The sequence below is a fragment of the Salvia hispanica genome, chromosome 3 (genome assembly GCF_023119035.1).
Source record: "Salvia hispanica cultivar TCC Black 2014 chromosome 3, UniMelb_Shisp_WGS_1.0, whole genome shotgun sequence".
NCBI lineage: Eukaryota > Viridiplantae > Streptophyta > Magnoliopsida > Lamiales > Lamiaceae > Salvia > Salvia hispanica.
In genome coordinates, this window is record NC_062967.1 from 25,494,424 (window position 1) to 25,516,279 (window position 21,856).

A 21,856-nucleotide genomic window follows, 5' to 3' on the forward strand; every position below is an offset into this window, starting at 1 on the left:
AGTGAAAGTGTTTAGGGATAGTTCGGAGTTGTGTGAAGTGGAAGAAATTCCACTCCACACACCTTCCACTATTGCCTAGTAAGCCATGTTTAAATATTCTTCGGGAATTACTGGGTCAGGTAGATAGGGTAAAATTTTCGATCAGCTGACTGGACCAGTTAATTCCCAAGAATATTTAAACATTTAGGTGTAAATAACATGAATAAGTTTTTTTTATGAAAATACAAAAAAATTAATTATATACTTCTAAAACCCAAAAAGATTTTTGAAAGTTCTGATCGTCTGTGGAAATGCACAAGTGTGAAAGGCTCATCTCTTTGACCCAGACGTTCAGCAAATTTCGTTTTTTTACTAAGTGTTTCGGATTACCAGGTCAGAGGGAAGTGAGGAAAATCAGGGGGAAGTTTGAATTTTGAATTTTAAAAAAAGCTGGCGAGGCGTACGGTTGCTCGCGTCAGAGACGCGACCGTTCGCCTGCAGCCAATCATAATATTCCTTTTATTTTATTTTATTTTATTTTTTTCCTTTTCCTTTTCTTTTCCTTTTAATTATTTTATTTTCCTTTTATTTTCTTTTTCCTAAAATAACTTCCCTAAAAAACTAAATAACTTCCCTCACCTAAAATTATTTTCTCATAACTCCTAATTCCCAAACTTTTCTTTCTCTCTGCAGATCCGAGAAACATCAAACCCACCGCCATTAATCACCGCCGTTAGCCACCACCACAAAGACACCGCCGTAAACCACCACAGTAGATAAAGATGCAGGGAAATCCATCGGTGCGCACAGCCCGCGGGAAAAACCCACCAAAGAAAAAGACCACAAAGAAGGTGACGGAGGCGACGAGTTCGGCTCCCATGGCAGAGAAAACACCCACGCCGCCACCAGAAGAAAACCCCACCGCACCGGAACTTCCACCGCAGCCCATACCGACTGTTGTGCAACCGCAGCAAAACACGGGACAAGAAAACCCCGCCGAGGCGAAATCCGAAGAAGTAGAACCGGATCCCGAGGAAGTCATAGAAGAATTCATGAGGAAGTTCGGGAAGGGGCCGAAGGCGAGCAAATTCTTCGCAAAAATGTCGGAGGCATGCCGGAAACAAGAAGAGGTAATTCCTGCCCTAACCCCACTTACAATTCCACCAAGACCCCATACATTAATCGAAACACCCACTGCACAAACCTTACCCACACACACAGAAAACCCCCAAATTTTACCCGAAACCCTAACTCAAGAGACGAACCCCCCACACACTATTCCTCAAACAGAAACTGAGCCCCACGCCGAACCCTCTGAAAATATAGAAGAAACTGATGCTGAGGAGGGTGATAGGATGGGTATGGAGGAATTAGAGAGAGAGGAGGGAGGGGGTAGTCTAGGTGAGCAAGAAGAAACACCGGATGTAGAGGCCGCTGGGTCAGGGGACGAAGGGGAAAAAGAGGAGGGTGAGGATGGTAGCGAGGGTGACAAAGTAGAGGAAGTGGAGCAAGAAGAAACAGGGGATGTGGAAGAGATGGAGGAACAGGGTGTAGAGGAGACTGTTGATGATGGGAAGGGTAGTGAGGGCAGCGTAGGTGAAGAAGGTGAGGCAGTTGTTGACAAGGAGGCTGAGAAGGAAGGTGAGAGTTTTGATGAGGAAGTTGCTGAAAAGGAGACTGAGGAGGAAGAAAAGGCTAAAGGAGAGGATGTTGAGAAGGAGGAAGAAAGAGACGGCGATGAACAAGATGCCGAGAAAGTTTGTGAAGAAATCGAGACTGACATCGTCGTGGTGGACGATACGACTACTGATGAACAAGTGACTCCAACGGATGAGAGGATGACGAGGAGGCAATCCCGTCGAACAGAAAGCAAGTGGATGAGGCAGAGGTAGGCAGGCCCGAGCGCCTAAGGCTGGAGGACACAGAGGAGGCAGGGGATGATATCCCCCTGGTCCAAGAGACTGTGGCAGCCGAGAAGGAAATCTCTCCGGAGGCTATGGAGACGAGATACGAAGCGGAAAGGAAAAGGAAGGGGAAGCATACTGCTAAGCCCCAGCAGAAGAAATCTCGCCCCGCAAACACCACTGTGGTGATTAGCGAGCCGGAGGCGATCCGTGTGCCGTTTGCCCATCCAACAGACAAAGAGGAGGCTGAGATACCAGCCGTGGAAGAGAGCCCGTTTGAGACGATGGAGGTCCTTGTGACCAAGAGGTTGTTGGAAGCCATGGTCCAGTTTGAGGACCCAAAGCTGCAGAAGGCATGTGATGGCCGAGCCACGAATGGAAAATCGGCGAAGTCCGGAAAGAAGTTGTGCCTCTCGGACCTGGAGGAACTGGGAGTGGAGAAGAAGTTCATTTCCTACTTCAAAAGCATCGGGTTTGAGTGGCTTCTCAACCACAGCAATGCGGAGGTGCCGGTGGCTCTGGCCAAGGAGTTCTTCACATCATTCAAGTTCAAACAATCTACGGATCTCGATGCGGACACAATCTCCTTCAGGATATTCAACGAGGAGATGGAAATGAGTATAAGGGAGTGGTCGTTGAGACTGGGGCTACTGACACCCGAGGAGGAGGAAGAAGGAGCGTGGAATGAGAGAGAGATCGGCGCGCCCAAGAATACAGCTGGCTTCGATGCTGAGGAGGCCTGGAGGATGGTTGCCCACAAGAAGGTGGCCAAGTTCAAGACAAGCGCATCGAAGGGGATGAACATCACTGACCCTGTACTCCGATTGGCACAAGTATATATCGGGTACAATCTCTTGGGTCAAGTGGGTGCAACCCTCACTACTCCAGAGCTGTATTTCATGTGGTGCATGCTGAACAATGTGAAGGTCCACCTCGGGTACTGGACTGCCTATGCGTGCCAGAGAGTCAGAACTCACTCCGACCGCCATCTCTACACGTGCAACTTGCTGGGAGCATACCTCCAGAGAAATGTGTCAATGAAGATAGCCAACTCGGTCATCAACCTGCCAATGTGTAGCGACCCAGGATACTTCGATCTCCCGTTCTTCTTCAACAAGGGATTGACGATAATGAAGGACGGCGTGTTGAGATTTTACGAAGTAGGGAAAGCTGACGGAGTGAAGATAAAGACAGAGAAGGTGGATGAAGAAGGTGATGAGAAAACGACAAATGAAGGGTGGCAAACAAGAATGGAGGAAACGATGTTGAAGCTGGGAGCAAATACGGTGCAGCAACAAGAGATCTTGCTGAAGCTGCACCAAGAGGCGGTGGCTCAGAGGGAGATGATGGCCGCGCAAGCTGACAAGATGGCCCAGGCCGTGGAGACAATGATGAAGATGGTCACTGTGGTTGACCAAAAGATCCTCCGGGCCCAGCAGCAGCGCATGCCTCCCAAGTTGCCCACAGAATCTAGGCAACTGACCCCAGGAGCTACCCCAGAGAAGACAGCCCCCAGCACCCAAGGAATGCCACCAGAGAAGAAGAGAAAGGACAGTGAGACCACAACAAGCGTACCAGTGAAGAAGGATACCCCCAGGCCAGGGGAACAGAAGGCCAAAAAGGATGATGAACCCAAGCCCAGCCAGAAGAAAGCAAAGACGATGCCCAAGAAGTCTGGTCCCACGGGGGACCAGAGCCAGAATTGACCCCCCCCAACCAAGTAATTTTAAATTTTAGTTTTTCTTTTTACGTCTTTTTATGTTTTAGTTCGTTTTTTTTACAAAGCATGCCGTTTTTTATGTGTCTGTGAATACTTGTGTTATCTTTATGTATATACGTGTTAGCTATCTTCTCACACTTAGCCCGATGCTCGGTCTAAGTGTGAGAAGTTTGTTTTTATATAGCATGCTTTGGTGTTTGTTAATTTGTGTACCTTCTCCCACTTAGCCCGATGCTCGGTCTAAGTGTGAGAAGTTTGTTTTTTTATAATATGTGTTTTGTGAGTCTGTTAGGTGTCGCACTAACTTAGCCCTGTTTTCCACTTCACAAAAAATGCTTGGGGACAAGCATGGTGAAGTGGGAGGGGGGAGGGAGTTAGTGCAAGTTAGTGTCAATTATATGTGTTTGTTTACTAGGTCTAGGAGTTAGTAGTAGTCAGTTAGTAGGAAATTATGTGTTTATGCATAACTGGTGAATAGAAAGCAAAGCCCCTTAGTGAGAGTGATTGAAGAGAGAATGCATGTCAACTTTGATGCCCTTTTCCTTAATAAATCAAAATCGGTTTGGATGAAGTAAGGACGATAGAATATGCCTCGACTAATCTAGCTGTGAAGCCCTTCATAAAAGTGAGTTATAAGCCTTAAACACTTCATACTAACAAAAAAATGAGAGGGCTGCCACTTGATGCTTAGGGAAAGAACTTAGAAGGAGAAAATTTTTGGTGATAGAAGTAACCTCTCGGGCCTAGGGGAAGGGTACTGGAGGTATAAGCTGGACGAAGTCCAGGGTCTAAAAAGGGAGGAATAAACTGGAACAAGGTCCAGATAAAAAATAATAATAATAATAATAATAATAATAATAATAATAATAATAATAATAATAATAATAATATATTTTTTGGAGTTATAAGCTGGACGAAGTCCAGGGAGGTATAAGCTGGACGAAGTCCAGGAGGGAAGGAGAAAATTATAATAAGAGCTAAGACAGGGGAACTATCTGACCCGAGGCATCAGTGGTATGGCATATAAAGAGCGAACGATCCTAACATCCCTGGTGAGGAATGAGTGATCGAGCGAATCCAACAGTTAGTGAAGTTAGGGGCTATCTTGACAAACTGACAAACCGATTAGATAGAAGAAGGGAAGGGGAAGATTCGGAGACTGTAGGTTCTTGAATTGACCTTAATCTTGTGGGGATGGCTGCTAGAAAATGAACCAGTTTGTGCAATTATATGTTTATGTGTTTTTATCTGTTTTCTTTGTCTAAGTCCTTAGCGTCTAGGTCTAGTAGTTTGAGTCTTTTTCTTTTCTCTAGTAGAGTCGGTTAAGGGGAAACCATGCATTGAAACGTGCCTTATTCCTTTTTCTTGTCTTCATACTTGAGGGCAAGTATGGTTTAAGTGTGAGCAGTTTGATAAGGCTCGTTTCATGCATCGGTTTAGGGTTAAAATTCTGTGCATTTGGGGCGCTAATGTGCGTTATTGAGTTCAGGTGCGTAGTAAATCTGTCGGACCCAGGAGTTGTTGTTACCTGACCTGGCAGATGCAAAAGAGATGAAATTGAAGCAAAAGTCAGAAGTCGTCGTTCGGACCTGGGAGAATCAAAAGTTGGCGACAGGAGCAGAATGGAGCGAGAGCAAATTATCTTAAAGAGTCTTACTCAAGGGCAAGGGCGTAAAATCACCGGAGGGATACCCTAGGGATCAGAGCCTCACATATATAAAGAGCTCAACCTTGAAGAACAAAAGAGGGATCCGTGAACAGCCACTTCTGCACTTTCTTAGCTCTAGCTTTCGTTCCATGCTTTAGTTCCACACTTCAAGTTTCTCATTTCGACTGCTGCGCACTTGGACATGGAGGATTCTGGCCACCGTGGTTCTCATCGTCATCGTTGTTATTTTGCTGTGTAACACCGCCTCGTGGAGGCGAAGAAACAATTTTATTTGCTTTCGTTTAGTACCTTGTTGGTTTTAAGTTTCGCAACTCTAGTTTCTTGCTTTGATCTACTGGATTCAGACCTATTTCTAGTTATTATGGAAGTTTATGTTTGCTTTTGGTTGAATATCTCTGAGTTTATGTTCATCTCTTGTTTTTAGCTTTCGTTCTTGTTTGTTGTTGGATGTTTGGAGCTGAGATCTGTGTTTGTTGTTGGAGGTTGGGAATTTGCATATGAAGATGTTTGGATTTGTTGAATCTTGGTGTTTCGGAGTTGGAGTTTCGCATATTTGGTGCTTGATGTTTACGTTATGCATGATTATGGGTATTTACTTTCTGTTTCTGCATCCTTTAGGTCCAGTAGCGTAGATCTGTTAGTTTAGGCTTTAATTTCTCGTTCTAAGTCTCATTTTAAGTTTAGATTTAAGGTTTGCTCTGTTTTCATGGTGTTTAATACCCTGTTTTCTCTGCTATTCTCGTTTGATTCCCGAAGAAGATGAAGTTGTTGGTAGTTAGAACCAGATCTGCTTTATGTCAGTACTTTTCTGCATGTACTTTACTTTTTCTGCATATCTGCTAGACCTGTCAGTACGATCTACTTTGTCTCTTTTACTTTTCTGCATGCTTTTCCAGACCCTGGTAGTTTAAGGAAACTTGTCTTGCTTTTTCACTTTATGCTTGTTTGCCCAAATTAGGAAAGTCTATCTAGTTAAGTTTACCCCAGCTGTCTTAGAACTTAGAAATATCTCACTTTCTCTGAGTCATGTATGTTCCGTACGCTTTCGTTTCTTAGGCCCAGTAGGTAGAGTAAAGTTCTCCTGATCTATTAGACCCAATAGGTAGAGTAAAGTTTCGCTTATCTCTCAGACCCAGTAGTTTTAAGTTCTCGACCCACAAAAATTGCGTGGCAGCAGCCAACCCTTTCCCAAAACATCCTCAAATACAGTTCCGTAACACCTGCTTCCTCGTGGGATCGATCCTTTACTTCCCTGTGCTAGTTGTAGTATAGTGGGTTGAGGTTTTTGAAGGGACAGAGTGCACCCAACGACCCCTTTCTGATAAGTTCCACGATCTTCTAGCCTTCGAAGTCTAGTCGAATCCTCTGGACCTGTTAGATCGAGTGACACATATCAGAGGTCTCAGTGCCTATGGGGCAACATTACAAGTTAACAACAGAGCAAGCTCCAAAATCAGAAGATGAAATGAGGGAAATGCAGAAAATCCCATATGCCAACATTATTGGTAGTGCTATGTATGCAATGATTAGCACACGGCCTGACATAGCACAAGCCATATCTGTGACCAGCAGGTACATGTCCAACTATGGAAGGGAGCATTGGTCTGCCTTGAAGTGGTTGATGAGATATTTGAAAGGTTCTACAGATGTTGGGATCTTGTTTGATGGAGGCATTGAACATAAAGGTGATGCTTTGATGGGCTGGAGTGATTCTGATTTTGCAGGGAATTTGGATACAAGAAGATCTCAATCAGGCTATTTGTTCACTCTTTATGGCTCTGTGATAAGTTGGAAGAACAGCCTTCAAGGAGTAGTTGCTCTATCAACTACTGAGGCAGAGTTTATGTCTTTAACTTCTGCTGTAAAGGAAAGTAGCTGGCTCAAGGGAATTCTGGAGGATTTTGGCATAAGTCAGAATGTTGTAAGCATTGGTTGTGACAACAACAGTGCTCTATGCTTAGCCAAACACCAAGTTTATCATGAAAGGAGCAAGCACATTGATGTGCGGTTGCACTTCATTCGGGAAAAGATTGAGGAAGGAAGTATAAAAGTCTTCAAGGTTGATACTGCTGATAATCCAGCAGATATGCTTACTAAGCCTCTACCTAGAGCAAAGTTGGAGCTATGTATGAGGCTGGTGAATCTGTGCAAGGGGGGAGAGTTTAGCAGTTGAGCCATCAAGGTGGAGTTTGTAGATATTGATGGACCAGCTGCATTAGAGCTAAAGGCAGCTCATCTTATGAGGATTGTACAGCAGCCGTCAGATTGGGTTTGATTAAATACCTTTAATCTGAGCCGTAGGATTAAGTTTCTATTTTCTGGCTGTTGCTTTTAAGCTTTTGTAAAAAGTCTGTTTCAGAGTCAACGAAGTAGTTTGACAGCTCAAATTGTAATCCCCAAAATTCTCGAGAAATCAATAAGAGGTTTTTCCCGTTTTCTCAAATCGATCTTCAATCTCTCGTGTGTTCTAACAAAATCAATCTTTTGGTAGCAACGGTAGAGTAGGTCCGTGAGGATGGCTGGACAATGACACCTTGGCCAGGAAACATCGTCAAAGACCAGATTGAACAAATTAAAAGATTCAAAAATATGTCAAATATATAGTCGGTCCATTGGTAGGTAACATTTGGAAATTATTTAGGCCCATAATATAACCGGCCCACTGGAAGGTAATAATAGTTTCATCTTAACCATTATTAACGCACCAATACTCTATATATAAATTGAGGGCACAATCCTCTTTCAAATGTACAGCCACAAAATCGCAACAATATTCTTTCTTCATGTTCATAATTTTTTATTACAACAAAGGTCTCTTCTCTAATTTTATTTCCCTAGTTTATTGTGATCATACTTCACTTTGGATTTTTCTAATGCTCTTAAAATTTATCTCTCTTTATATAGGTTAATTAGATATCAAATCAGGTCGCCGAAAATATTAGGGAAGCGAACGGCCGGCCACAAAATATCCAAGGAATGAAGATGACGTCCAACAATCAGGAAAAGTTTCAGAGTCCTTTGAAAAATCGAAGGGTAAAATTTTGTTTTTAAATTATTTATTTTCCTAAAGTGTGATTTTTGTTTCGCATAACGTTATGTTCTTTTAAAAAGGTGTTTTGTGTGCTATTTTAAAGTCGGAATGAAAAGTGGAGTTGAGGAAGTAAGCAAGTAAGGTGGGCTTTTTGTTTAATATGGATTATGTCCTAAATATGTTTTGATGTGAAAGATGATGTAATGTATATTTCTCGTGCCATGTTTTTTTTATTTCCTCTATGGAACCCAGTAGCGGATTCAAGGGGGGCAGGAGGGGGCGGTCGCCCCTCCCCGGCGGCCAATAGAGCGAATTTGTCCTTAGATTTGGCCGGAAAAATCCGTGGTCGCCCCCTCCGTCGAAAAAAATTAAGAGAGAAGAAGACTCGTAAACTGAGCGAGCAGTGAAGAACGGTCCAAGGTCAGAAGGTGACTTGAGATGAGAAGGTTATCGGAATATGAAGACAATGGAGTTCTCACCGGAAATGGAGATTTGAGGGTCTGCGCACAGTAGGGAAGAAGAAGACAATATAGTGGGTTGCATACTTTGGGCCTGATAAATTAATGGACCAATATAAAAAACTAGAGGGCGGCATCATTATTAAGTCGGCCTATTTTATAAATTTTGATTTAATAGAATAGACTTAACAGATTTATTACTCCATTTTTCAATAGAGTTATTTCACAAAAATAATTATTAGACTTATTGCTAGAGATTTAATACTTCAAGTCTTACACAATGAATGAAATTTACAAAAAAATAAATAAACGTAACATTACTATGAGGCATGCATTAAGTATATATGAGTTGATTATATTTTATTGATTTTTATTTTTAATAAATTTATATAATTTTAAATTTTAAGCTATACTTTTGTTACCATTTTGTAAACTAGTTTCATAATCAAGTCGAGTTTTCAAAAGAAAAGTTTAGCTACCGTATTCTTCACCATGAATTTTGACAGAGTTATAAATATTTGGACCAAAAGTTAAGATATTTGATTTATCTGGCCAAAAAGTTGCTTTAAACAATATGTACGGGATTACTTGTAGATATTAGTCTATTGTATATATCAAATATAGTACTAGTAAAAATACTAGTTTGATGATAATTATGAGTGAAATTGCCGTTTGCATGTACGAGACATTTCAAGCAACGTACATAAGAAAACACAATTTCGCCCCCTCCGGAAAACATTTCTGGATCCGCCACTTATGGAACCTATCCAATGACTAGCTATATTCTCCCTTTTTAATTTATGGGTATGATTTTAACTTGGAAGAATACATACATTTTAAAATAGTAACTCTTTAATGTTTTTCTATTTTCGATTTTTAATATTATTCTTAATTATAGCATTTTTTTTATGGATTACTCGATTTTGTGATTATGGAAGACATTAGTGCGTGAGTCATGTCACACTACATTACTTAAATAAATAAATAAATGATTTCCTAGTTAGTAGTACTGTAGTAGTAGTAGTAGTTTTTATACGAAAGACTTATGTCTCAATCTGGAGTACTGGGGCTGGACTTAAAATTTGACCACAAATAACAAATTTATCATATACTAGTGGGAGTTGGGATCTACATCAATTTGAACCTAACATTCTCACATAGTTTCCTTACATCAAATTGAAGCCATCTTCACGTCCAAGCCCAAAGAAAATTCTTGAGTTCAAACTTCAGATAGGGGGGATATTGTGACCACACATAATAGTTGTAAGTTGTAACTAAACTTACTTAAGAGACTACTAATTCTTGAAATGGATAAATTATTATTATTATAGTACTTATCACATTAATTGTAAACACACGCATCAAATACATTATACACTCATCAAGGAAAAGGTCTACAAATATAAAAAGTCGAAAGAAAACTACAAAACAAATTAACCTTGTGCAACAGGTTTGAAGATACTATGTGATATGCAACCATAAATTAATTTACCCACAAGTCCACCCTTAATTAAACCAGTCCCAAGTGGCTATGTATTCTCTTTTTTTTTCATTTTTATTTTATTTTTTGGGAGAAATTTTTATACTCCTATTGGTTAGCCAACAACAATAGTAGAGTTATTTCTACAAGCTTCGCCTAGACCAAAATCACTGCCCTTGTCATAACTAATCATGATTGTATATGATTGATCAACTATGAATATTGCAACAACCTTACTTCCATTGTACCTTTAACTAAGTGAAGGTGTGAACATAGTGTAGTCATTTAAAAAAAAGAATAATTCAAACTAGAGGCATGGAACATCTTATCCTATGAAACACCTTCCATCCCATCAATTTCGAAGGTGGCCATAAACTTAATTTTCCTCAATTTCGAAAGGAAAAAAAATATCTTATAGCAAACAAAATAGAGTAAAATCTAGAGGATGAAGGGCTGTGCTGCCATTGCAGTCTCAACCTCAAATGCCCCATACCAGATAAGATAACCGCCACGTGTCAATATGGCACTAATCCATCTATATGTGGTTGCAAAAGACCACATCCAACGGCCTATATCCACCGCCACCACCCAATATCAAACCACAGCCCTCCGATGAGAAACGAGAGAATGCATGGCCGTTATAAAGGGTGGGGGCAGCCAACGATGGTACCACGCTAATTACTTTGAGAGAGAGAGACAGAAATGGCTTCCTCAATGCTCTCCACCGCCGCTGTCGCCGCCCGCTCCGCCCCTGCTCAAGCGAGCATGGTGGCTCCTTTCACCGGACTCAAGTCCGTCTCCGCCTTCCCCACCACCCGCAAGACCGCCGACATCACCACCATCGCCAACAACGGCGGCAGAGTCTCATGCATGAAGGTCACATTCGTCATACCTTAAATTAATTGTCATTACTTTCCTTTTCGATCCCGTTGCAAATACTTGTTACACTTATAGTAGTACTACTTTTGTTAATGAGCTTTACATTCCACTGGATAATTTGATTCACATTTTATTATTATAAGATTAGTACGTAAAAGTAGGACTCACAATCCACTTACTTTCCTTTACATTTCTTAAAATCTAACCCGAGTCAACCTGTGACAATTAGTTATTGTACTTATAAATGTGTGTGTGTATGTATAGGTGTGGCCCACTGAGGGACTGAAGAAGTTCGAGACATTGTCGTACTTGCCACCACTAACAAGGGAGCAACTCTTGAAGCAAGTCGACTTCCTTATCCGCACCGGCCTCATTCCTTGCCTCGAATTCGAGTTGGACCCAAAGGTACTTTTAATTCCTTTTAAGTTGAAATCATTTTTTTTATATTAGTAAAATTTTATAGTTCTATCACTAAGGTGTCGTTCGATTGCTGTGACTTTTTATCATACGATTATGCATCTATAATTAAATTGTTAGATTATTTTAGTTGGAGAGAGTTGGCTAGGACTCATTATCATATAATGATCCATCTAGGATTAACTTATAATTTAGATTATTTTAGTTGGAGAGGGTTGGCAATGATGCATTATCATATGATTATCCATCTAGAATTAAGTTGTGAAATTCAATATCATAAATAAAAATAATATATATTCAATCATGACATATATATAATATTTCAAACCGAACATACCCTAATTGTATATATTACAATGTAGAATGCGTTCCCGCACCGTGAGAACAACAGATCCCCAGGATACTATGACGGAAGGTACTGGACAATGTGGAAGCTGCCCATGTTCGGGTGCACTGACCCAGTCCAGGTCCTAAAGGAGCTTGACGAGGCCGCCACCCTCCACCCCGAGGCCTTCATCAGAATCATCGGATTCGACAACAACCGTCAGGTGCAGATTGTCAGTTTCATCGCCCACAGGCCCCCAGGCTACTAAGCATTGCTTTCTGCTCTCTCCATCAGTTTCATGGATGCTTTGGTTTTTTTCAGTTTCATTTTGTACCAAAACTTATTTTGTGAATTTCCTCCCCCCTTCTGTTTATCGGATCCTCGATGGAATGTATGAGCATAAATATCATATCTTGAACTATCATCCATCCCTTTTTTGGTTATAGTAAAATATAACGCATATTTGTTTTTAATTTCTTCGTTCTCGAGATTTATTGTATTTTGCTTAAAAGTATATTTTTATATAATTTAAATTATTAATAAGGGTTCTGCATAGTACTAGTATTACATTTGGATAAATATAAAACATTCATAAAAAAACATTTTAAAAATGATTTTAGGGAGGGCTCGAGCCCCGCTAACTTTTGCCATTTACATTTCATTTTAATACATGTATAAATACCGCCAACTTTCTGTAATCATGAAATGATAATAAAATAATCAAAACTTTTTTTAACTAAACAAAGAAGAATTCTTTTATACTAACATCAATCGTAAAACATTTTGTACCCCATATTAGCAAAAGGTTGACGTTGAGCTAAATATAGTTAACAAAATGTATACATGAAATGCGAATGTATTATTCTTGCACACTTCAAACTTTTTGTACAAACATAAAATAATGACATAGTAACATTTTGTATGAATAGTAAAATTACAACCCCGCAACGCACATCGTGACCTGTCCTGTACCGCTCTCTCCACCTAGCGTCATCCTCCTTTCTCATCACACCCCCCCCCCCCAAACTCCAGCAACGGGGTGTACCGCACGACACACCTCCCAACCGGTGCAGCGCCCACTTTTCCTATCCATTACCCATGCCCTAAGATGCCACATTTACCTTTCAAGTTGATTTGCAAGTTGTCTGAAGAAAGAGAGAAAATCGCAAAACAATATATTTTACAAATCAAGCAGTGCAAATTATTATGTGCTTCGCTTCTAAAAGTTTGCATAGAAACATTGTTGATAGAAGAGAATACGAGAGTGAATTTTGAGTAAAGTTATGAATCAATAAATTCAAGGCAATAGACGCTGCCTTTGAAGCTTTAGATTTATGGAGAAGCTGGTTGCTGTTGGGTGATGCAATGTATATTGCCTCCACCAAGCACGATATCACGAGCGCCTTCGATTCTCACAATCTGGACTCAAACATCAAGCAAAAATTATATAAGTAAGCATGAACATAATCTACTGGTAGCTAGAGATTCATGAACATCAATCTGGACTGGGAAACATCTACCTCATAATCTGGAAAGGCGGAAGACAAGACGCGAACAGCTTCATCATCCCACTTCTTATCACCAAATTGAGGGGTGATAATTGCTCTGTTTGCAATATAGAAGTTTGCATATGAGGCCGCAAGTCTCGTGCCAGGATCCCTTCCTTTACCATCGCCCTGTAGGTCAAGTCTCAGTTTCAGAATTATTCAATGGCATGGCAAAGAAATTAAACGATCATAAGCACAACAAAGAGATAAACAATGGAGTGTACTTTTATGACCTAAGATCAAATGCCGAAACAAGGAGTCGCCTTTTACTCGTGTTGAGATAAGCTTAAGTCAATCAGGCAGGTAGTTAAGCTCATAATTCTATCATTGCTAGAAAATTGGCGACAAAAAATGGTTATATGAGAGAAAAAAAATCAACCTGCTGTAGTCCATTAGCTTCCTCCTCTGTCATATAGAGTGGTCCTGGCACATGAAGTTTGATAATTTCGAATTTTCTACCTTTGGCATCAGTTTCGCTGGTAAGAACAGAAAGAGCTTCCATTGATCGTTCGTATTGGGGGTCTGACGTATCATCGGTCCATGACAATAAAACTACACCAGGCCTCGCGAAACAGCACATGTTATCAATGTGCCCATTAGTGTCATCATCACCTGCAAGATACATAACAATGTTTGAAAATATATGTCAGGCTGTGGTGTTTCCATGGAATTAGGATAAGCCCGAGTCAATGAAAATAAGGTGGTGAAGATCAACTATCTACCGTCAACCCTAAACCCTAAACCCTAAACTACGAAAACCCACTTTTATGCATTCGATTATAGCCTTACACTAGTTGACAATATGGAACATAATAAGTGAGGTTGTATATGTGTAAATCCAGACCAAACATGTTAATCTAGTTACATGTCCCTGAAGAGATGTGTTCATATCGAGCTATTTAGAGTTTGTCCCTGAAACCAAGTAACCAGAAGCAAGATGTGAACAAGAAGATACCAAATAATCCACGAGGCAGCCAGATGACCTTCTTCACTCCAAGGTATGCCTTAAGTTCATCCTCAATTTGTCCCTTAGATAAACCAGGATTTCTATTTTTATTCAGTAGGCATTCCTCTGTTGTAAGACAAGTCCCTGAAGGAAGAAACAGATATTGATTAGTCTGTGTTATTCTAAAAAATTCTAAGGATAATAAGTTTAACGTACACACTGGAAGTTCTTACGAAAGAATATGCTTGTTAGTGGTAGGCGGTTATCATGAACTATAGAAATAAGAAAAGTCTTAGTTTATAGGATGTCATATTGACACTAAATAAAGAGGCATATATACATCAATTCTTTCGCCTGCTAATATCAGTGCCTCAGTCCGCAGTGTTGAGAAGTAGTACAAAAACATTCTATAGACAGAGACTGGGTTTCATGGACTGCATTCTGCAATATAGAGTGAAATCAACGTACTCAATGCATTCTGCATTCATACATATTGAGATGCACCACTCAGTACATTCAGGGAGAAACCAAAGTAAATAAGCAAATCAGCTCAACTGCTTCAAAACCGTAAGTCGCGAGGCACTTGATCTTTTCATACGCTGGTCGTATATATATTCTGATCCACACCAAGTTAGTTTTCTTTTAATATCTAAGCAATAAGTTGACGAAAAATGCTTATATTTTCCACTAATTAGGCATGTCAGTACTCATACAGAGCAATCATTTCTTATACAGAAATCTTCATATAGGAACTCAACGAATTTGAATTTGGGAGTCACGTCTCTTGCCAAAAATCTGAGTGACTAAGATTATAACTAATCATGCCATATAGAAATAACGATGGAATATGATCATCCTAATACATAAAAGATAATGATAAAAGCTAAAGTTAATTCAATTTTCGTGCAGAGAAATTCGTGTTTGAGTAAACAAAATGTATAAGTAAGTACAAGGATGTCAAGAAAGAAGTAAAAAACCTTCTCCATCAACATGAACACTTCCACCTTCAAGAATCATAGAATGAGAAAACCTTGGAACATTTTCAATTTCCAGAACCTGCAAGGGTAAATATAAAAAAGTATATAATGTGATTAATGTAGGTCCAACAAAATAAATTTCTCCACGTACTTGCTTTCATATTGCACTTAAAACTTGGCCAACCTTATTAGCGATAAGTAAGTCAAGGCTCCAATCCTCATAACAACCTCCATCCATGCCTAGGAAGTGGAATATGTTTATTTAAAACCTTTGGTGTATGTAGATAAGATAAATTCATGGTATAGACCTTATACCATAAACATTTGCTCATTGTGGAGATATATCACACCAAAAATTAGTTCCACACTGGATATATATCCTACATAATTTAGAAAAGCTCTAAAACAAAAATGAAATCACCAAAACCACAAAAAAAAATGATTTAAGTACATTCTACATAGAAATGGCAGCATTTTACTGTTTAGACAGTGGTCTACTCTGCAAAAAATATCCTCAGAGTAGCGGAAATATTTGAAAGATTCATGCTGACTTACCACCATAGCCATTGAAGTTCCAATCAATCCCTGCAACCTTGCTGTCCAAGTTCTTGTTATCTAATAGACTATTTCTGACAAGAAACTGCCAGAAAATGAAGCCAGATCATATTAATACAGCTTCAGTAGCAGAGGATAATAATATGGTTTAGACAAGTAAAAGTCTCACAGTTGGTCCAGTGTCACGGAGCCAAGAGTCATTCATGCTAATCTCAACCACCCGGATATGTTCTGGCAATTGACTGCGGGCATTCTCCCACTGTATTATAAGGAAACCTCTGTTGTTGAAAGGAGTACCAAACATAAAAGGAAGTACTGAAAAAGTAAAAAAAAAAGAATGCCAAACCTGCGCAGAACTGGCACATACAGTAACTGGTTCAAATCTTGAAATTGCAGTTGCAACTCTGGTAAAGACACGTTGAGCATGCACGGCATTGTCACGCCAATTGTCTGGCCGTTCCTGTGAATCAAGCGGAGGAGCTAGGATAAGAATTAACTAATTGAGCCATTAATATTATGTTCAGTCTACAACTGCCATTGCTATGTTGGAATACTGAACAAAGTTTAGTTTTGTTGAAGAATCTTTACAGTTTTCCTGCAACTACTAGGAGTAATTTTTGTGTGAATTTAATTCACTCAAAACTTTTGAGACATGATTGATGTGTAATACTATATTCGAAGTTTTCACCCCACTTCTCAACAAACTTTGATTCTCCAGTAGTCTAGTTTCATGTTCCAAGAAATGGGAGATGACACATGTAATGGTAACCACAAGTTAAAGCATAAAGATTATGACCATAAGATGTTACATTGTTGGAAGCCTTCCAATTCCTCAGAGATGCATGTTTTCTAATGCAAACACGAAGTTCAACTATACTCAGAAGAAGCCATTATTCCAATCTTGACCTCATATCCTACATCCCGGAAAGGGTATAGACAAGACACTACAATAGACACAACACGTAAACAAAAGGAAAACATCTTATTACAATCCAAAATGCTCTGTATATAAAATCCCTAGCTCAATTTGATAAAGACCTAGACGATAAAAAAAAAAAAGTAAGCCAAAATCAAAATTCAAACATGGGTATCTGGCACTGAAGGTGTGTACCTCAAGCTGGTAGGATTGCATGGAGATTGGGAAATTCGTATACATGCATACACATGTACTTATAATATATATGTATAGTAATCCCTCCGTCCCTGAAAATTTGTCCCTTATTTCCATTTCCATCCGTCCCTAAAAATTTGCCACCTTTCCCTTTTACCATTTTTGGTAGTGGACTCATATTCCACTATCTCATTCTCACTCACATTTTGTTATAAAACAAATATATAAAAGTAGGACTCACGTGCCGGGTCAAATGGTGACAAATTATGGGGGGGCGGGGGGAGTAATAGATAGAGAAAGAAATATTTAAAAAGCAGATGTTCTGTGCAAACTAAAAAATAATTTTATAAAAGATCTTTTCACAGCATGAATATCAGCAGCAAAAATGTGAGTATATGAGAGAACAGTACACCAAACCAGCAAGACTATGCAAACGCAGGATTCCTATTAAACTCTTGTCACATTAAAGAGATAGCAACAAACAATCATACAATATAATTCTACTGAATTGGTATTATTCAATTAAACATATCAGAGCATTATCCAATTAGAAAGACCTATAAAAAAAAGTCACAAGAAAAAGAAACACAAAAAAAGAGCAGTGAAAACAGAGCAAGAGATATAATGAAAAAAAAGGAAGAAACTCACAGGCCAGCCGATCCAGCAGCGCGAGTGAGGCGCCCACTCAGCAGGCATGTAATACCCGTGATCCATGGGCCTCCCTTTCAGCTTCATCCTAGCCACCCGCTCTTCCAAACCAAACTTCATAATTCTTATAGAGATTAGAAGGATTGACTTGCAACGATGTGGCGACGGCGTTGATTTGTTACGAAATTCAAGGTCGAAATCAGCAATAGAAAGTTGGTAAAGTGGAATCAAATCGGCGGAAGCAGCGGAGATTGATTTACAATCACGAGTTCTAGACCTAATAGCTGGCAACTGTAGCAGCACCTTGAATTTTCAATTAAGATTCGTGAGTGAAAGGAAAAGTAAGTGGGCGAATGGAGGTAAAAGTAAGATGAGGTTTGAATTGTGGGGATTAGAATATGAGTCGGGAATCTTAATGTGGGGCTGTGCTGCCGCATTTGCATGTAAACTCTGTTTTTCTCTCTATCCAGGCCCACTGCAGATCTAACGACTCTGCCATTATTCATTTCTATGTTCGGTTACGGTTTATCCAATTCACCTGAAATGCTTAATAATCATTAAAATCATAAATTCAGGCTAATTTCACAAATTGTTATATTCCTCATTTCAATTAAGTTTGGGCACACATATTAACAAATTGTATTGAAAATAAAAAATATATAAAAAGAGAATAAAGTAGGTGATGGAATAACAAAAGTTTTATTTTTATTTTATTTTTATTTTATTTTTGTTAGAAGGGGAAATGACTCAACTTAGTTGGGACATTCAAAAAGGAATGCGACTCAACTTAGTAGGGAGTATGTAGGGATCAGACCACTCGGGATTCGCTAATTACCGGGACCTCTTTATTGCAATTGATCTGAGATGGCTAATCTCAGAGATACAAGCCAAGATACAAGGTATACAATCGAACTATACAATCTACGGAAGCTACAAGATACAAAAGAACCCTTGCACTAATCTGAAGCACTGCTCAGTTCAGATTCCACCGCTATATCTTTTTATCTTGACCTGCACACTAAGTAGAACAATCAGTATAGTAAGAACTCGGATCTGACACAAGAATAATCTGAAAACACAAGTAATAAACCGAGGGACTTTGGCTCAGGTTGCACACGCAACTTCACAAGGGCCAGAGACCTCCACCGTCTGCACCACGAGTCACAAAGGAGCACCGTGAGACTGAACAACCCCAAAACCCAAGGGATTAACCGATTACTACTTCACAGATGCGATTCACCACAGAAATCACAAGGTCTCGTCTCAATCACCAAGAACACTGCCAAAACATCACCAACTGCCTCCTACACACCAAGATCTTCTCAAAACTTCACCGAATGCAAAAGATCAGAACTCAACCGTTCGATCACCAACAGATCCACCACATCAACACAACGTTGAAAGGATCTCACTCTTCCTCACACAACAAGAGAAGGAATGATCGGAGAAGATGACCGAAGAAGAATGAGAGAGAGAGAGCAATCGCTAGAGAGAAGCCAGAGATGAGAGAGAGAGAGAGAGTATCAGAATGAATCGGCAAAGGGTGAGAGGTAGAGTTTAAACACTCACAACAAACACACCCTAGATCCAACGGCCAGCATTCACAATCTGGGTGACAATGCTACGTGGCAGCCATCGGTTAATCCCAGGTAAGTTACGGGCCACAACACATTGGGCCACAAATAATAGAATCTGGGCTTCGAATTAATTAAGCCCACAATTAATTCCTCCAGCCCAATCCACAATTGGTCCATATATCTCACATACTCCACCTTGGACCACATTGGGTAAACAGTGGAGAGCCCTGGTCCACGTGTGTCTTCATCACAGCCTACAAGGTAATCCAAGACACCAAATAACAAGGTTCATTAGTCAAGGAAATACTAGGTTGCCTCTAGGCACCAGAGGACCAAGGTCCATTAGCCAAAGAGGTCTTTTGACCCACAGACACTAGAGAATAAAATCCAAGTCTGGGTCACATTATCCGAGGGACATGCAATGCTAACCACAATCAAAGTGCAACTTTTTGATGCAGGAAAGCAATTTATCAATAGATAGACACTTAGTGTCCATATCTGCTGGGTTTTGATCAGTGTGAATTTTATGCAATGCAATCTCACCTTTTTCAACAACATCTCTTATAAAATGAAACCTAACATCTATATGTTTGGTTCTATCATGAAAGACTGGGTTTTTGCACAACTGAATAGCAGATTGACTGTCAGAGTATAAAACAGGCAAAGACTTAATAAATTTCAGTTCAGAGAGCACTCCCTTGAGCCAAATGGCTTCTTTCATGACTTCTGTTATAGCAATGTATTCAGACTCAGTTGTTGATAGAGCCACAATGTGTTGAAGTTGGGACTTCCAGCTGATACAAGATCTGCACACAGTAAAAGCATAGGAAGTAGTGGACTTTCTCTTGTCCCTATCATTAGCATAGTTAGAATCCACATAGCCACACAACTCAACACCATCATCACACTTTGAGTAACACAGACCATACTTAGAAGTATGTTTCAAGTATCTCAACAACCATTTCAAAGCTTCCCAATGCACAGGGCCTGGATTTGACATATATCTACTAAGCACAGAAACAGCATAAGCAATATCAGGTCTGGTGCTAACCATTAAATACATCACAGAACCAATAGCATTTGCATAGGGAATCTTTTTCATGGCAGCAATATCATCATCAGACTTAGGACAAAGATCTTTACTCAGTAAAAAATGTGCAGCTAAGGGAACAGAAGCAGTTTTAGCAGCAGCCATATTAAACTTTTGAAGAATCTTATGCACATAAAGCTCTTGGTGAAGCACCAGGATAGACTTCTTTCTATCCCTGAAAATATTTATCCCCAATATTTTCTGAGCATCACCAAGGTCCTTCATGTCAAAGTTCTCACTCAGAGCAGTTTGCACAGACTTAATAGACTTTAAACATGGTCCCATAATCAGTATGTCATCCACATAAAGCAACTATAAAACAAGAACACTACCAAGGTTTTTAATATATAAGCACCTAGAGGTGCCCACGATTCAGGAACCGGTGGTTACGGTTCGGAACCGCCGGTTCCGGTTTTGAAAATTGTTGAACCGGAACCAAACCGTGAGGGTGTTTCACGGTTAGTGTTCCGGTTCCATAACCGCCGGTTTCGGTTTCGGTTCCGAATCGGCGGTTTTCCAGTGGTTTTTACAGTTCCAAACCGACGATTTTTTGCGGTTCCGGCTTAATTTCACGGCTTTCCGACAGTTTTTCGTGGGTCCAGTTTGAAACCGCCCTGAACCGGCGGTTTCGGTTCGAAATTTTTTGAACCTGAACCGAACCACGGTTCAAAAATCGACAGTTTCGGTTCGGGAAAATTCTCACGGTTACGGTTTCGGTTTTAACCGCCGGTTCGGTAAGCCTTGGGCAGGTCTAGTCTACCCCCTCTTGCTGAGTAAACCCTTTTGCCACTAACCTGGCCTTGTACCTAATACCATCTATTTCATTTTTAAGCTTATAAAGTCATCTGCAATCAACCACAGTGGCACCAACAGGTAAAGGCACAAGAATCCAAGTATGGTTTATCAACAAGGAATGCATTTCATCTTTCATAGCCTTAAGCCACAAGTTCCAGGCTTTAGACTTCTGAGCCTGCTTATAGGTCTGAGGGTTCATCCCCATCAGATTCAAAAACATTGAAAGCAAGAGCAAGCAAGTTTACCAAACCAGTGTACCTAACAGGGGGGTTATGAGGCCTTCTTACCCTATCCCTAGATAACACATAATCATGCAAGTTTGGCTCATCAACTATAGCACTATCTTGGACAACAGTTGAATCAGGGGGTGCATCAATATGATCTACATCTACTGGGTCCTCAGCATGGTCACCATCAGGTCCAGGAGTTGGATCAGTGATCCAAACCTGCTCCACCTCACTTGAGGCACCAGTAGGAATCTCCACCTCACTTTGAATGTGGGTAGGAGACTCACTGGCTAGAGCAGACTCCCCAGAGGGTCTAAGGCAAGGGAATTCAGTTTCATTAAAGACAACATCCCTGCTAATTATAACCCCGAACCCTGGTTCATCCCTCAACCATACCCTATACCCTTTAACACCATCAGGGTATCCCAGAAAAACACCTTTCCTAGACCTAGGATCAAGTTTATCAACCTTCTGATGAGTAAAGGCAGAGCAACCAAAGACTCTTAGATGAGAAAAACCAA

General features: G+C 40.2%; 3 protein-coding genes and 1 long non-coding RNA gene across 5 annotated transcripts; 3 read left to right on the forward strand and 1 right to left on the reverse strand.

Annotated features, from left to right (window-relative positions):
• The first annotated feature begins 761 nt into the window (after positions 1–761).
• Positions 762–1,871, forward strand: LOC125209685 (glutamic acid-rich protein-like). The gene has a single exon (XM_048109271.1). The coding sequence runs from the start codon at positions 762–764 to the stop codon at positions 1,869–1,871; it is 1,110 nt and encodes a 369-aa protein (XP_047965228.1).
• A 6,154-nt stretch (positions 1,872–8,025) lies between these two features.
• Positions 8,026–8,954, forward strand: LOC125216928. The gene is made up of 3 exons (XR_007175513.1): positions 8,026–8,083; positions 8,177–8,305; positions 8,384–8,954. It is a non-coding gene; the product is annotated as an uncharacterized LOC125216928 (long non-coding RNA).
• Positions 8,955–10,910: 1,956 nt separating this feature from the next.
• LOC125215219 (ribulose bisphosphate carboxylase small subunit, chloroplastic-like) lies at positions 10,911–12,335 on the forward strand. The gene is made up of 3 exons (XM_048116578.1): positions 10,911–11,117; positions 11,385–11,525; positions 11,900–12,335. Exons 1-3 carry the CDS (start codon positions 10,944–10,946, stop codon positions 12,128–12,130), a joined length of 546 nt encoding a protein of 181 aa, XP_047972535.1. The 5' UTR covers positions 10,911–10,943; the 3' UTR covers positions 12,131–12,335.
• A 322-nt stretch (positions 12,336–12,657) lies between these two features.
• Positions 12,658–18,045, reverse strand: LOC125216768 (agmatine deiminase-like). Of its 2 annotated transcripts, XM_048118532.1 has the most exons (10): positions 17,647–18,039; positions 16,234–16,347; positions 16,057–16,146; positions 15,888–15,972; positions 15,517–15,572; positions 15,333–15,411; positions 14,365–14,499; positions 13,789–14,021; positions 13,383–13,538; positions 12,658–13,281 (listed from the first exon to the last, which is right to left on the reverse strand). In XM_048118532.1, exons 1-10 carry the CDS (start codon positions 17,764–17,766, stop codon positions 13,195–13,197), a joined length of 1,155 nt encoding a protein of 384 aa, XP_047974489.1. In that variant the 5' UTR covers positions 17,767–18,039; the 3' UTR covers positions 12,658–13,194. The 2 variants fall into 2 exon arrangements, with proteins under 2 accessions (XP_047974489.1, XP_047974490.1); XM_048118533.1 differs by lacking the exons at positions 12,658–13,281; positions 13,383–13,538 and adding an exon at positions 13,546–13,694 and having other exon boundaries at positions 17,647–18,045.
• Positions 18,046–21,856: the final 3,811 nt, after the last annotated feature.